At 47.7% G+C, this 17,931-nt stretch overlaps 1 protein-coding gene across 1 annotated transcript in view; it reads right to left on the minus strand.

Moving 5' to 3' along the window:
• LOC122385451 (serine/threonine-protein kinase DDB_G0283821-like) overlaps nt 1–17,019 on the minus strand; it is a 72,280-nt gene extending 55,261 nt beyond the window's left edge. Inside the window, exon 1 of the mRNA XM_043373745.1 lies at nt 16,677–17,019. Coding sequence (XP_043229680.1) covers nt 16,677–16,867 — 191 coding nt within the window. The 5' untranslated portion in view covers nt 16,868–17,019. The remainder of the gene's footprint in view (nt 1–16,676) is intronic.
• Nucleotides 17,020–17,931: the final 912 nt, after the last annotated feature.

The raw sequence follows: 17,931 nt of genomic DNA on the forward strand, positions 1-17,931 counted from the left end.
GCCTGCCGCCTCAATTAGCAAAGGGCTCTGCGGCTGTGCCGGCTTACTTAGCTTTGTTCTCCGGAATCGGTTACGAATGCTAATATGAGCTATCCTTTCATGATCACCCAAGGTGAATGTGACACGAATTTTGCCGTGCTTGGACGCTCGATGAAAAACCAGCTTTGCCCTGTCTTCGTTGTCACACCGAATAATAGGCAATGATGACGCAGGCGAGGATATCTTACAGCTTATAACTGTTAAGTAAACAAAATCATTATTTGAGACGATGGAACAGTGACAGGAGTAGTCAGCTGTATACATGTTTACCTAACGGAGTCAGCTGACAGCAGAGAAAAGAAAAGGTACAAATAAGACTTGAGATATGAGTTGCTATCAAACGGGATGTCTGTATGTCACTAGAGCAATCATCTAACTATGTATTTGGTAGGGGAGAGTGGGGTAATTTGGCCGGTGGTGTAAATTGGCCGCCCCCACCTGTACGAAAGCTGATAAAAGTGAATGAAATAACTTTAGTCTCTATTCATTAGTCATCGGCAGAACTAACTCGAGAACAAATGTCAAAACTTTCCCCCTCTTAGTTTTATTCAAAATTAATAAAATGTGAATTTCGTTAGAAAATGGTAACTTTTACTTCCATTTAAAAATTTGTATAACATGAAGTATTTGGGCTGTAAACGAATCCCAACATTATAGTGCCATTTTTGAGGGTGTTCAGCGGTTCCAAGAGCAATTTCATCTAGTTCTGTACATCCATGACGACTTTATAGACAAACATTTTCAGAATGGCAATGTGGGGTTATTTGGCCGGGACTAGCGGGGCAACTTGACCGGCGCGCTCAGAGTCACTATGCTGGGCCGGCCGAGCTGTCATGGTCAATTATACCATAAAGGACATAATTCACGACCAACTTTGACTACCTTGATGCCATATTTCCTATTGGACAGCTGTAAAGGCATGTGACGTCATCAAAGGTTACCTAACGCTTTTTTGCTAATAAATACTTACAGAAAAAAGATACAGCCGCGCAAATGGTCTCATTGTGTTCAGCTCGTCAAGGCGCATCGAATGATATACATGATGACCTTGGACTCACGTAACCTTGAGGTCAAGCGACCTGAGGTAGCGTGACCTGAAGCCAAGCTTTGACCTTGACCTCTCGAGGTCAACACATACATGTTTCGATGCGGAATGACGAGAGAATTACGATGGTACTTTTAGTTTTGGCCTAGCTTGATTATTTCAAAAGCTATTCGTAAAAAACTGTCATCGCATCTAAAGCCGCTTTTTTGACTATTTTCGACCCCTGTGACGGCTGAGCCATCTCCAAAATGCTTCAAATGCGTCGTAGGACACACGTCATTGCTGAATGTGAATCTGACTCGCTTATAACAAAAATCAGAGCCTCAAACTAGCACCGGCCAAATTGCCCCACACCCCCGGCCAAATAACCCTGCTAGTGGGGCAATTTGGCCGCTTTGCAGACCTTTGTAATACGTCACAATTTCAATATAAGTAGTTAATCTATCATTTCAAGTTTACTGTCCAAGAAAGTAGGTAAAATGTATGCCACACCTGTCAGCGCTGAGAAAATGCAGAAATGTGTTGTCGATTTTTAGTTACATCGTTTTCTAAAAAAAGCGGCCAAATTACCCCACTCTCCCCTACCTTTTGTTTTCTCTTTATAGAAATACTTATCCTGGTAAAAAGCGTTCTTGATAAGCGTTTAGGAAGGCCTTTAAATTAAATATTCATTTGCTTTAAATTAAGAATAAAGTTAAAATTGAAAAAATGATATATAGCCCGACGTTTCGCATTTATTGCTTATTCATGGGCAACTGAGATACAGCACAATTTGGTCAACATACACACATTAAAAATTCAAATATCATCATTGACAGCACGCTTTTCTATAAACATGTCTTTCACTAAACGATATCGTATCAGTTCGATCGATCGAATGCGTTTCTACGTACACGTCCGTTTATGCAAAGTTCGACCAGCCTAACGTAATCAATAATCATCCTTTTCTGGAACTGGGAGTTGGACATCGTCCACTAGTCATGGAACATTATGGAAGAGCCAATTAAGTACAAGCAATTTACGTTAGCCAAAAATGAAACCGAACGATCGAACGAATAGTTTCTTCAAAGATGCATAGAGGAAAAAGTTCTTCCTTCCTCGACGCCAGTACAGCCGAAATAGAAGAAACAGCATTTCACTCCAGCAGCTAAAGCATATCTAGAAGATGCAATCAAGACTTTGCAAAGTAGGAACGTAATCTTGTCGAACCGCATTGGAAACCATGTGCAACTTCCAGAACATCTGAGAGATCGACTGAAGGCAGTATCAGCTGAAGTTGAAATGAACTTAAAAAGGAAGCTAGACAGATTATGGGATCCAAGTGATTGGAACACAGCTGGAAACATGTCTCTACAAATGTACCAAATGATGGAGCCATTAGGGCCCTTCAAGAAGTATTATGACTAGTGGACGATGTCCAACTCCCAGTTCCAGAAAAGGATGATTACGTTAGGCTGGTCGAACTTTGCATAAACGGACGTGTACGTAGAAACGCATTCGATCGATCGAACTGATACGATATCGTTTAGTGAAAGACATGTTTATAGAAAAGCGTGCTGTCAATGATGATATTTGAATTTTTAATGTGTATGTTGACCAAATTGTGCTGTATCTCAGTTGCCCATGAATAAGCAATAAATGCGAAACGTCGGGCTATATATCATTTTTTCAATTTTAACTTTATTCTTAATTTAAAGCAAATGAATATTTAATTTAAAGGCCTTCCTAAACGCTTATCAACAATTGTCAATCTATATATACTCAAAAAGCGTTCTATACGTCTAATGTTAGGGCCAACGGCAACAGTAAGAACCTAAGAGCGCAAACCCCTAGAAACAAACTGACCTCGAAAAGACGTTTAACGTTTACAAATTCACAGCTGAACACGAAATAACGTCAACGGGCAGCGACGGAAAAGCATATTGTACGCAAGCTAGAGATGGCATGCGGCACAGCACATTAAGATGCACACAGCACATGACCTGAAGTAGGTTGGTGTGAGTCCGAGAGGGAGAGAGGATTGAGAGAGTCTCCCACCTCCACTGGGCACCCCACCACCTTCTCATCGGCTCGGCGATTAATGTGGTGTCCGAGATGTGAACGAATCAGGGCCGGCGCTGCCCAGTATCTGGCCTTGTTTGGCCCTTCAATTGCCTCCATTGACGTCAGAAGGGTGCACACTGAGCCAACTGCGTCGTTTGGGGCGGTCCGAGGCGCGTCACGCAGTACTTTCTGCGCGGCCAGCATCGCCTTTGGCCCCTGGGTGGGGTCACGACTATAGGGACTGGTTCTGTCCAGGCACGGGGAACGCCAAACGGGCTATAATTGGTCATAACGCTGCAAGATAAATGCTAATTTATAGAGCCCATGCGAAATCATACCAAGACGTGCAAGCGTGGTCCAGTTTTAGGATGCATTATCGAACGATATGACGAAAAGCCTTCATGGAACTGTCCAGTGCCCATACCTTTCCTCATCGAAAAAAAAAAAATTGGAACTGATCACTTTAGTGATGACATGGCACTTGCAGTGATATGATGTGGCATCAACGTGTGATATGGCACTTGCAGATTAACTATCAATTAGTAAAAAGAAAGGGAAAAACTGAAAATAGTCTGTAAAACCAATTTGATGAAACTCAATGAAAACCTGAATGGCGAGCGATTCTTGGCCGATAATTGGAGCGGATTTGGAAGACATTCAACTTTCTTGCTTTAGTCAGCATGGTCCAGAACGGAATAGATAAAGGTGTTGCTATTTTTAAGCTTGCCTTATCGCTGAAACTTTGTAGTCCTAGCCAGTCACAAAAACGGCTCATTTCCAGCTTTAATATTTATGCGAGAATGTCGAAAAATATTGAAGGAAAGTGATTATGTTATAGTAATGATGCCACTTCTCCGATAACCAGCAATAATCGTATGCAAGTTCCACTATAAAACAGATTAGGCTGGTGACCACTGCCGTTGCCTCATTATTTTTTACTGAAGCCTCATGTCGCTCACCGACGGCCAATTGAGAGGGGGTTGTTCAGCACCGCCCCTGGTCCCTCCTACCTCAGCGACCCCATTAACCCTTGTCAGGGTGGCCGGCCCCCAGTCACAACCGACCGGCCGATTCATCCGTCAGCACCGGACAACCGTCCCCAATTCTAACTATTTAACACGACCAATAGGTACCCGAATGCTTCGCCGAGTGCTGACAGCAGTTGAGACAACGGTTGAGTGATACCGGTCAGCCACGCCGGCCATTGACCTAAAGCCGGCAGGCCGGCAGTAAACACAGATGCAAGGATAGTGGCCATGATGCCTTGCCTTTAATTGCAGGCATTAATTCCGAAACGTTCAAATTATTCTTAGTTGGCATGCATGCCCAATAACTGTGCGCATGTGATGCATTCTTTGGAATGCATGTGCATACCTTAGGCAGAAACCAGTTTCAAACATCCGCAATCCACATGCTAACCATCGCGCACCGGCCAGAAACGCATAGTTGAGCTAGTTGAGCTGATATTTGTGGATATCTGCAGACTGCAGGCAGTTGAAGGGTGAGGGCCCGCACTGAATATTCAGGCTGGTAGGGCTAGAATTCCCAAGCGATCTATTGAGTTGGCATCCGACAGGTAGGATTAACATGTTCGAACCAGGTCATGGGCTTGGCACAGGCCTCAACAGGATCTCAGAAGATAACGATTTAGATGTTACGATGAGATTAATTATGATCTGCTTAGCGCTATGTCTTCAACACTGCGATAATCTTGTAACTCTGTTCGCCATATCGGCTATCAGCTATTAATCCGGTAATCAAAACTATCATAACTCTCACGCCAGTTTGAGTGATGAGGTAAGACCCCTCCTGTTATCGGCAAACAAATCATAATCGGCAACCCTTCATCTTCCATGCGGCACCACGTTGTTGATGCTCTTAACCATGCATCAATTACCGAACATGATTAGCCAGCAATTAATAAGATTGTCAGGAAGGACGTCAAAATATAGGTTTCGAAGTGTCCCAATAACTAACAAACGAAGGTGAGCGGATACCTTCAATTTGTCAAACGTAACCGTACTACATTCTACACGATACTTCATACATGAAAAAAGTACTTCAAACAACATAACTGTTTGCCACTACCATTGACATGTCTCGTGTCACTACCCACTGCGCCTTTAATTCCGAAAGAGGACATCAGTAACAAAACTCTGTTGTTCAACGAAATGTCAAAATTATAAAAATCTGATTGTATGTGTTGATATCAAAGAAATATGTGATGTTTGCAGGTCAGATGTCACACTCTGCGCAATATCTGTGACAAGTGCAAAAATGAAAATAAGCGCAATGCCCTCGTTCGAAACGGACAAATAAAAACAAAATTGACAAGCGATCGTGAAGAACTTGCAAATTTGAGGGTGTGTCAATGATTTAAGTGCAACAGTTGCTTCCATCACATGTCAATACGCCGCCTTATACGGTGAATCCGGCGCAGCCAACCTCTATAATCAACGGCAGCATGACACATTTTTGATGTTTTGGCACCGTCCTTTTTTAGTGTTCTGTCAGTGTCTCCGTTGGCACGCGACGAGCCGCAAGCCTGACCAATCATGACTCTTTGAGTCAGTAAAGTGCAGTCGACTGACTCATCACGAGTGCTGCAGTGAAACGCGAAACTTGACTCAAAGTTCAAGGCACTGGTGATTCGACGGATGTGCCAGAACATATTCTGCGAATGTCTGAAAACGCATACGTAATGCATGTGTCTTGACAATTACCAGAAACGACAATATACGTTCGGTGAGTAAGTCAATGATGAATGCAGTTCAAGTGGATGAGTTAGTCGCACTGTGAAGTCACCGTCCACCATTTCCAGCGGGCCGAAGCTAACCGGAAAAAGTGAACTCTCACGAAATAGAAGTGAAAAGGCATTTAAAGTGTTAACATTAAAGTAAGTGACTGGTATCTGACCGGCTGGCTGGGACTGACAGGTCAGGTCAAACAGCAGCAGTGCCTCATTTAGAAGCCGCATACAACGTAGGCTGTGTTCACTGTGCATCGTTGACACAGACGACCCGAGCTCATGACTTTCATACCGTTCCATTCCATGGCGAGTCGATGCGATCCCAGCGATGCCGCTTTGGTCTAAAGCGCGACACCACGTCGTTTGTTTGTGTCCGCGAATACTGACAGACAATAAGTGGCTATAGACACGTACTAGGATGCTCGGTGGAGTCTCAAACATCGTGGATTATCCGCCATACATGGCACGAAGTCCGCCTGAGCTTGTTTGAGGCCGCATTCCCGGACTTAACATGCATGTTTGTAATTCGAGTGTGACATATACTAACACCGGTGAACAGGTTGCGGTGCCTCTATACAGCTTAGCGCCGCGGCTACAAATTACTGAAGCTATTTATAACTCTGCATGTGGATGCATCAAACGTGCGACCGCCAGTAGTGTTCCTGCTCGGCACCTGAAGCTCCAATCTGCCGCCGGTTACAGCGACACCTGCCACATGCTGCCGCTATTGTCCCAGCACGAAGCCGAGTCAACAGCACAGCCTGAGGCTCCGCTCCGTGCCGACTCCACAGCACGACACCTTGACTCGAGTCCGGTTCCGTGTTGACTCCTAAGCACAACACATTATGACTATGTCGCGGCGCCGTATTGACTCACCATTGTTCACGTCCCCTCGACTATGCAAAAAAAAAACTCGGCGGTTTGAACGGGTGATATGAAGACAAAAGTTCATAACGCTAAAGTACGTACGGAAGAAGTATGTACGCAAATGCGCACGCGCAAAAAAATGCGTACCCACCTAAACGGTTGCTGAAAAGGGCATTTTCACTCAGCCTGCTAAAAATACATCAAATTTTCCAAATGTTTCACATGGGCACTAGCAGTAACGTCTACTGTTCCGTGTCAATGCTCCCGTTGCGTTCAGCTACACGGAATTTTTAACAGCTTATCACATGCAAGCCAGATTCGATTCGCATTTCCACGATCAAGTGGGCGACGCTCACCACCTCACGCGAACGGCCGTCCGAGGCATCGATAAAGGAACTCGCCGAGCGAAGCCGCGCTCGTTTTTCCGTCGAACAAAGCCGATCGAGGGCGCAGCGCCGAATACGGTCGGCCGGAATCCGGCCGCTTCCCATCGGTTGCAGATAAGAGTCCATTCATTTGTAGCAGGACTGCGAGCACTGTCAGACGGGGCGGGCCCGGGTAGCGGTGTCTGATAAATGTTCCGCCGCGCCGAGCTAATGTATCGATATTTACCGTACGGTCAACAATGAGCGGGTGCATGGTCTACCCATGACGAGGTGGCAATAACTTTCTCCACACCCGCTGCCGTCAGGTCAGGTTGGTGGGGGTAGGAGTGGCAGGCTAACCAGTATGATCCACGGGACGTCTAGCACGTCTGATGTCTGTTACCAAGTGGCAAAAATACAGAGCGGTGGCCGATATAAACCTGGCAAACGACCAATCACTTCACCAACCCTCAATGCCCATGAACAACGATAACTTTAAACACGAAAATTACAACTCAGGCTATTTAGAGGACAGCGATTCAATATATCTCGACGAATAAAGTGTGCCAAAGAAAAATGTACTGCGCTGACACACAAATGAGACAGAAGCTCGTTCATATTGCATCTGAACGTATGGTGAAAGCTCAGTGGTGTGTAATTTTGTCATGCCATATCGGTACAGAACTCTGTTCTTTTCCTTTGATTAATAATCGTCTACGCCCTCAGGGAACTCATGAATAAAAAGGGGTCAGTCGTGAGCGTCATTTCGCCCGATATGGATGGTCGACATTTACATGATAGTAACAAGTTACAGCCGGTACACCCACAACAGGGCGGCGCGGCCGCCGGTATCAGTCATGTACACACGCGTCGGGCGGTCAGCACCGGCCACCGACACCTCCCCTCCCCTCCCCGCGTCTACAGCCTGCAGAGTTGCACAAGGCGCGTCGTCGCACCCATGGCAACAAGGAGCGGCCAACCGACTCACTCTCGGCGCGGCGACAACGGCCACTTTTGTCCGCGCCGTGCGCTGGGATGGTGCACAGTGCACAACGCACGTGACGAACACGTGACCGCCACGTGACCGTCCCATGGAATTGAAGAAGCTGACGTTCTTGGCATATTTTCATCTCGTTTTGGTAAGAAGGCCACGACTTTGTGGCATCCTGCTCGCAAGGACCGCATTTGATATATCTCTCCGAATGGCCACCACGACTTTGAGTGGTCAAAAATCGACCAAAGTGTACCGCGTTTGCGGCATTGCGTGTCAGGAGGCAATCACTAACTAATAGTCGACATTTCCTGCGACCCTGTTTGAAATCCGATCGATGCCACTGCAATTCGTCTATTTATGGTATCCAGATCTGGCTGATATGTTACAGAGTAGGAGGCACATATCGACAATGACACACAAGTGCCGAGAAATAAGGCCGTTTGATTTGTAAACACATCGTGCACCAATGAAGAATGATAACACAAACCTTCTTCTTATAGCGCTTCGGGTTACTTGTCTCATCAACTAAGAATAATTTGTGTATAATATAATAATGAGATACGTATGAAATCGCGAGTATATCCACTTCAAACCTTCACTTGACAACAGCCTGTACGTACTCTCTTCGTCCCTCCTATCGGGCCGAACGAGTTTTTCACCCCGGGTGTCGCCTAGTAGCAGATGAGCTTTTTCCTGCCGTTCTTCTCCGGATTTAATTGCTGTTTGCGTGGCGGCTGGCTTCCGTGGGTCGTCACGGACTCATTTCTAATCAACACCCGCAGAGAGGGACCACGCTGAGTCACGGTCTGTCTCACCGCCGAGTCACTGGCCGGGTTACTGAGTCACTGGTCGAGTCACCGCTCGGTTCAAAGTAGGACTGAAATGTCCGACGGCTAGAAGGATAGCGGGCTCCGTAGGGATAAAACGGATCGTTCTGGCTTGCTCTGAACCGATTACCTGGGGGATAACGGTCCTGAGAGGTTCCATGACTCTTGACAGGAGAGGGGAATAGAGGGAGAGGAGAGAGAGAGAGAGAGAGAGAGAGAGAGAAAGAGAGAAAGAGAGAGAGAGAAAGAGAGAAAGAGAGAAATAGAGAGAGAGAGAGAGAGAGAGAGAGAGAGAGAGAGAGAGAGAGAGAGAGAGAGAGAGGGAGAGAGAGAGAGAGAGAGAGAGAGAGAGAGAGAAGACGACCCGGCAGCGGGGCAGAGGCGCTCACCAGTGCCAGTCGACTGTCGATTTGATAACGAGGGGCGGATCCGATCGAGCACAGGGCACGGTCGAAGACCGTCAGTCGCCGGAGGGGAGGGACGGACGGTATAGACGCAGCGGGCTCGGGCTAAGTGGCTTTTAGTTTTTATTTTGTATAATTTCATAATTAATGTTACTCACATCACCTGTCCCTTTGGCATTCGCAAAGACGACACTGTCACTTTTGTCTCACTTTTGTCACTTTTGCATGTGACTTCATAGCCCACGGTATGCTATGCATGAGTTGTATGCTTATGCTGGGTCCTCATCTAACCAACTAAATAACTCATCTAAATGGATTTTATATACCTTCTTCTTGTGCTTTTAGCACTTAAGAAAACCAAAAAACAGGCGAATCTCTGTGATCTCGATATTCTAACACCGCTCAGGCACCTCTCTCAGCTCGCCGACCCCGTGCGAGCTGACAGCAGTTTGTCCTCAGTATTCACAGTCCGACGGAGGACCGGACAGGCGCGGGCGACTCCCCCCTCACGCTGTACCGTATTAGGCAGCTGCAGGGACGCCGTCAGCGCGTGCGTGGCCTGGCTGACCCCTCACCCCACCGTGACCCCACTGTGACCTCTCGTCACCCCCGCGATCGCTGCCGGCAGCGCCCCTCTGCGCCGTCCATCGCCGACAGGACACGAGAAATTGGGACCTTGAGAGAGAAGATAGGCGCCGGAATAAGATAGAGCGATGATGAGCAGTGCAGCGGCACCTCAGGGTCACAGTCAGATCCGGGGACACGGCAGCAGGGTAACAATGCAAATTCTGGTAATGAGTGTCATGGTTTATGCTCGACAAACTGTCTCATGTGATGGAAGCCGGCTCGGCGGGGCTACCGTTACATTTAAATGTAAGTTATGACCGTGCCGGAGCCATTAAGTGTAATCAGTGGCGGTGCCGTGGGTTGCAGGAGGCGGGCGGGCGCCGGAGGCTGATGGACGGGGGCCGGTCCCGGCACGGCGGCGGTCCGAGCATCCTTCTCGATGGGATGTGACCCTCTCAGGTGTCACACCAAGCATCCACTCCCTCACCGTGATAAACAGCAAGGATGCTATCTGAACTCGCTCCTGCATTGGCTTAGCAGTGGCAGCTCTATGTAGGTTTATTCAAAGAACTGGGGGTCTCTGAGTCGGTTGCGTATAACATGGATGTGCTTTGTCTGACAAACCCAGTTCGAGATGGATGGTGGCCTCTGTAGTCCTGTGTTTCTGTGATCGTATCATAAATGGTGCTGCCTCCCAACCTTCTAACCACTAATCTTCTGCACTCTTCTAATCAATTCTAACTGTTAAACAAATCCTATCCTCACCTTTAGCCCTATGCAGCGCCATTTATTGATTCACGTTTCACTCAATCTCCCGATGCTGATCTCAAATGCTTCTTTCGTTGATGATTAAATATATGTACCACCGGTGGACTCCGGGGAAAACAACAACAACAACATTGATGGAATTAGAGAGAAGATTTTCAGTTAAGCATTTGAACACAAGAGGCCCGATGTCACAAGCCTTCGACAGTTAGTGTCGATGCGATAAACCCCGTTGCTACATAATGAATAAAAGTTAAAGCATTAAAATGCTTGTAATTTTCCAATGGATGGAGACAAAGGATACTTTATATTTTACTGCGCGTAATACGGTCTTAACTTCATTATGCCTAGCTCATGAAGGACATTTTGTTTCCCAACATCCTGAGACCTTAATCGCGCTGTGTTTGATCGGAATTTTTATTCAGCGAATCCCACAATTGAAATGCATCTGGCGTCGTTTTCGTAGCCGCAACTTTTACGAACGCGTCTGCCAGGGAGCGGCAGGCGGTCATCGCAGTAATCCCAGTCCGTATGCCGGCGGTTTGCGGAGACAATATCCCTCGGCACGCTCCATGCTGTCAGTGCTTGACGTAATGGCCTCTGCGGCACCATATCGGAGCTGGGAGCCTGCTCCGGCCGATGGTCTTATGACGTCATCAGTGACCCGGTGACCGGCCCGGTGGCGACACGTGGATTAGTGTAGTTAACAGGGGGCAGACAACCTTGTCAACATGTAGACAGATAGCGGTTCTATAGCTGAGGACCTGGGCTGCAAGGGCTTTGGATATCGACCACATTTACATATGCTGATGGATGCTGATATTGAAGTGAGTTTTTGATCAGCCTACTGTTAACGCCAGACCCCTTGAGACCCTAATTTTTCGCGATTATTTTTAAATGCGTGGAGAAATTTCAACCAAGCTCAGGACATGGCCGTTTCAAGACAGGCCGAAACTTTTACAATTTAGATATTTTATCGCCATTTCAATATTTCAGGCACTTGTCATTGACTCGTAATGTTAACTGTTTTTCCATCCTGGATAGAGGCTTTCTACGTCATATGACATTAGGCTCCGCCCACGACTGCGGCATTGACCCGTGCCCATCAGCGACCTCTGTACAAACGACACCCCTGCCGTCTGTGAAGGACTATGAATTTCGCTGACGCTTCACGTGCTATGAGTCAATTGCAGCAGACGGTCAAGTAAATGTTAGGCTCTTGTTGACTCTTGTATATAGGACCAAGAGGACCATCACTCCTCAACCTACTACTCAGTCGTGCTTCGAACAAACGTTAACGATTCCTAACAAATACGATTTTCGATGTAGGGTATCTGTTTGAAATACGAGCGAGCCGTATGATGTGAAGCTCAGGCAATTAACTTATTATTGCGTTGTTCGATGGTTGCATAGCGATGTACAAATCGGCAGCTACTTGGTGACATCCGACATCCCATTATCGCATTATCTGCAACGCCATAGGCTTTAAATACAGGTGAATATTTCCTAACCTTATGTCAGTTATATGCCATCTGCCCGTCATATGCAGCTTATAAAAAAAAATATATATCAGCGAACATATCAGCATTGTAGAAGCAATGCGCATTGAGCATTTATGACTCCTTAGTCATCATGTCGCTCTCTGGGCACTGTCAGCCAAGAAGCTACGCACAACTCCGCCGGCTTTCGGCACCGCTCGACCGTCCCCGCTCCCCGCCACAGCGAGAGTGACCGCGCGCCGGCCCGAAACCGCCGCAGGCCAAGATCACAGAGGCGGGGCTTAGCTGTGACGTCATAACGTATCACAGACTGACTGGTGATAGCCTCTACACACCGGATGAAAATCTTGCTCGAAATTTAACATTACGAGTCAATGACAAGTGCCTGAAATATTGAAATGGCGATAAAATATCTAAATTGTAAAAGTTTCGGCCTGTCTTGAAACGGCCATGTCCTGAGCTTGGTTGAAATTCCTTCACGCATTTAAAAGTAATCGCGAAAAATTAGGGTCTCAAGGGGTCTGGCGTTAACAGTAGGTAGGCATGGTTCCACGAACACAGGAATCAGTATCTAATCTATTTTATACGTAAAGCGTATTAAAGACATATTTTAGGCCAGAGAGTTGTGTGCACACACCCAATAACGCCTAAATGGCTTTCATACTTTTTTGAAATTTATTTATTTCCTTTCTGCAAAATAAAAAATAACCGTTACAGACTCCGGTGATCTATGATGATATGCTTCATACTCGAATTTCGGAGACACCCAAAACTCTTTCTAGGACTGCTGTGAGCTCGGCTTAAAAGTCATTAATTAAAAAGCGTTTGTATACAATATACATGCAGGGACCTGGGACGCTCAGCATCTATGCACCATCCGCCCACGGGGCAGAGGATCCAGGTGCCCGCCCAGGGGAAGAGCAATGGCCGTCATGTTATCGGAGACAGGGTGGTGGCGAGCCGGGGCTCGGAGACCGTATCAGGGGCGGAGGGCGGCCAGCAGCCTTGCCGGCCGCCGGAAATGCCCTATCCCAGCCGGGTCGGCGAGCCCTGACCCGCTGACGGGCTGGGACAGGGGGCGCGCGACCGGGGGAGGCTGCGCCGGTCACGAGTCGCCCGGCGACCCCCGTCCGATCCGATATCAGATAGCCCCTCGGGCGGGCCACTTCCTTTTTGCCCTGTCAGTGCGCCTGTCAGTTTGTCCGACTGGCATTCCTGACACGGTCAGGCCGAGACGTCGGCACATTTTTGTTCCTGGACGACGTAGTACCCGGAGGACGGCCACCCAGAGGCGGAGTGAGACCCAGGAAGGCCACAAGGTCCTCGCGGCTCACGGCAGAGCTCCCTAAGCCCCCCAGCACACCGGCTCATTCATAGAGACGAGGTGTGATAAGAATCGGTTGTTTCATAGAACCTCGTGCCTTCCGCCAGTGATCAGTCCGGCGATTTTCGGTTCAACAAGGCGTGCATGGCCACGCAACATTGATCTCTCGTGCGAGCAGCTGCCGGATAATACCCCAGGTGTGAGTTCCAGGGCGAGATGGAGGCGGAAGCGCTCAGAAGTTAGGTCGTGACCGGAGATGTAGCTAAGGCCGGTGTGCCGGCCGCGCCGCGAGGAATGATCGCTCGTAATGGAGGGTCGTACGGCAATCTGGCGAGCCATCACGTGCTAATCGTCTAGTGCCGGGGCGGGGGAGGGGGCGTGCAGTGTTGGAGGGGGGAGTCGGCAGAGTTTCTAGCAGCTAACACGCTCCTGCGTGAGCGGTGCCTGTCACTGGACTTAGCAGCTTGACTCGGTCACTGCACCCGGTCACTGGCGACCTTCACACTCCGTTGCTTTGTGGGACAAGACGCGGAAGTCAGTAGTGGATAAGCGCCGCAGTCTCTGGAGTTATTTTCATCATAAAATGAAAAAGCTTTTTGTCTCTTGGCTTTGGCGTTACGGGACACGGGACGGGACAAATTTCACGAAGCAGAAGGCTGGATTTTAAGTACACGCTTCGTTAGAAATATTTTCACGTTCTACATTGGTGAGTGGAAATTGACAGATTTCATAGAGAATTTTAGATCAATAGACTAATAATCGTAGTTTAAAAAGTTAGAGCAAAACATTTGTTTATTGATAGTTTCGAGCACAGCTCTTAATCAGAATATCAAGTGAAAATGCCGCGATAAAAATCCAACCTTTGAGCATAAATCATTGCAAATTTATTTTCCGCCAAACATTTTTGCGCGCCAATATTCGAGAAATTAGTTACGTCATGGAAAACGAAGACATCGTAATTTGTCATCGTAAAACACCTACAATTTAGTTATACATAAAAACGCCTCAGTATTAATTTTTCATTGTTTGCCTCTATTTGTTATTTTTAGATCGTCTCCCATTTTTAAAAGCATGCACTCGCCCATAAGTAGGCATGAAAAGATCCAGCATTATCAGGAACGATGTGTTTGTGTGTGGACTGCAACACTCGGCCGCCTGTCCATTCCATATCCACCACTTGTCACGCCTGTCAAAAAGCTGCATTCCGTTAGGCTGCACTTCCCTCACCAGTTACCTGGACGCACGTGAGTGACGTTCTACATTGCAATCTTGTGTTCATCGCCGGTCTCGATACGAGACGAACACTGTCGGGCTGTCAACACCCGCAATCATAACAGTGTCTGGCACGGTGACAACCGCTGTCACCGCGGCCTGCCTGTGGCCAGCGCGCCTCGCGCACCGTGCCCTCTGAGTGCCGTACCGAGACCTGACGGTAAATGTTACATAACCATTGTCCGCCACTCATCGGTGGGCACCCAGAGAGATGGACGCCATTTGGGGAGCAGTTCTGTGACCGATGCATCAGTGTGTTTGGAGGCCGATTCATCATGTGGTGTGGGCCGTTGTCGGGACCCGCGGACCCGGACCCGGCTGTGGCGAAACGCTGGAACAGGGCGGCCGCCGCGCAGCCCCGCGCGCCCCGCATGGAGTCGACGATTGCCTCATGGCTTGTCCTCTCCTCGCCAGCTCATTTCGTATCGGAATGAAAGCAGCCGTGTGAATGTATGCCACAATCACCTCTGGTCGACTTTTGGAATAGCTGATAACGCTATACAGCCGAGGATGTTTTGATATTTGGACAAAGGCCGACCACCTCCTTAGATCGTAACCAAGACGTAGTCGTCAACAGTTATGAGTTCGCGGTGCTAAAGGCACGTTAGAATGAATAAGCATTAATGACAGCAATCAGTGCCTAATGGAGAGTTTCATTGCACAATACTCCTGACAGTGATGAGCTTTGAAGTACTACATGCATGTAGGACGTATACGTTCTACAGGTATATGTAGATACAGATATGCATTGATATCATATATGTATATAGATATGCACGCGATAACTAATGGAAGCTGGGCAAAACAGCATAATATATTTTTGATTTCTCATAATCGCTTTGAGCTATGAGTTAACGCTCATATGGGTAGCTGCAATAGTGCAATATCCTTCGAAATATCAACAAAACGCGGTATGCTTGATATCGGCAACGCAACATGTTTTATGTCTAAACACTTAACAGGCGTAGCTGTGGTACGCCCAGGGTATTCCCAAAACGCATCCCATGCCCGTTTCATTCCACAGCTACAACACCATATGGAGGAAAATGTTCGCCGACACCGGCCAGTCATGTCAAGAGAGATCCGGGGCACGTGCTTAAGGAACGATGTCGCTGACAACAAAAACAACGGAAGGTAAAACGGACAGCAAGCTACACGCGGATCAAAATAAAAGTAGGTACATGAACGTGTTTTCCTTTAGTTTTTCTTCGTCACAGTTTTATTTCAGCATGCAACATTATGATTTATGTTTAAAAGCATTAAAATATTTGAGCACACTGATGTTGTGATATGTAAGATAACAATAACATAACTTTTCGGAAATGGGGAGCACTGGCTCTTTCGCCTAGCTGACAAACGGCTGAGAGTGATTTCCCCCCGTTTCATACGACTGAAAGTTAATGGTCTGTAATGTTCTACGTCGGGTTTAAGCTGCCAAAAAACGAGCCGGACCGGTGGCCCATCGAATGGCCGTGGTTTAATGTGGCGGCGCTAGCCGAACCGTTATGTCCGAGATCAGTTACTGCACGATCGCAAATGACAACACGTACCCCACAAAGACACCGCGGCTGGGGCACGGCCAGGTACCGCTCCAAACGGATGTAAGAGCGCTTAGGTATGTGGTTGTGTGTGACCGGTGTGCTGTGATGCTCTGTGTTTCGTTCAGCTATTTTGTTTTGAATGGAGAAGAACACCGAGACCGATTCATTGAGGTCGTCCGGTAGGTATACGTTATTTGTATTCTGCTTCGTAAATAAGCCATGCAAAGATGTTTTTCGTAAATAATGGCTGATTAAAGCAATGCGGCTCAACGAACTGTCGTTTTGTGTGCGTGAGAAACAATCACTTCCTTCACCGTTACCACAATCACCGTTTACACAACATTTAAGCAACAATTAAATTAATGCGGTACTTACGTTGAAATTGGCGTCTGCGAGACTTCGTAGTAGCGCTCAATGGGACACTGGCGGATCGTTTTCCGGTACTCCTCCTCACTGAGAGTCATGAAGCCGGGCGGCAGAGCCAAGTCCTCGCCGGCGCTACTGGGCGTCACGTTAGCCCTCTCCAGCATAGTCACAGTGGGACAGTTCGAGTGCAGGTCACACATCTTATCTCTCTACCCGCCGGGGTGTGGGACAGCACGGGACACTGGTGAGCGACCTGAGGGCACGCCGTCGCCTTGGAGTCTTCCTGTTGGACACTCGGACCGGCCACCGGCGCACCCAGCGCTCGCCCCAACGGGACTGACCGGCCGGCTGCAGACGCTCAGACACCGCGCCGTGACGGGCGGGACGGGTCGGGGCGCGCCACACTGCTGACATCTAGCGGTGAAAATATCGGAGGGTCGGGGAACGCGGGCGGCGGCCGACCTTGGTCTGATAGGGCACGCACGTACTTTTACGGTTTGATATCAGTCAGATGGCGTGCAGAGGGTGCAGGTCGTTGAACCGATCAAGCTGAGCTGTCCTTCCCCGGTAGGACTGGACTGCGTAACTCGGATGGGCTGCGGAATATGGGCAGGTTGAATGCCTGTAGACAAGCTCGCCGGCTAGCAGAAATGGATAGAACACATTAGAGTGGTTAGATGAGGACACTAAAAACATAATGCTGCCGTGCTTCTGCCCACAGAAGAATGTATGAGATCATGCCTCTTCTTTGTTTTCCTAAAATCAAACGTCACACATTCAAGGCATGGCAGGACTGCCCTTTCAAAGGAACTGTTCTTTCCAAAAACGACCATGAGCTTAAGCTTAGTATAACTTCGAAAGCAAACGCAAGGATTGAATCAGGTCGCACACGACGTCTTGGCCTCTAACTGAGGCCAAATGAAACTAACCTCGACTCCTTTTGGAAAATTATTCCCCCACCCAAAACAAAACGCTGTCGGACTGGCAAAAAAAACATTTTGTTGCAAGAAAATGTTCTTTTTTTCAAAACAAAACGCTGTCGGACTGGCAAAAAAAACATTTTCTTGCAAGAAAATGTTTTTTTTGCCAGTCCGACAGCGTTTTGTTTTGGGTGGGGGAATAATTTTCCAGGGTTAGTCGAGGTTAGTTTCATTTGGCCTCAGTTAGAGGCCAAGACGTCGTGTGCGACCTGATTCAATCCTTGCGTTTGCTTTCGAAGTTATTCGAAACTTAAGCTCATGGCCGTTTTGTATGGCTGTTAGCC

This window comes from Amphibalanus amphitrite, unplaced genomic scaffold, assembly GCF_019059575.1.
Source record: "Amphibalanus amphitrite isolate SeventyFive unplaced genomic scaffold, NRLGWU_Aamphi_draft 000219F_arrow, whole genome shotgun sequence".
Classification (NCBI taxonomy): Eukaryota; Metazoa; Arthropoda; class Thecostraca; order Balanomorpha; family Balanidae; genus Amphibalanus; species Amphibalanus amphitrite.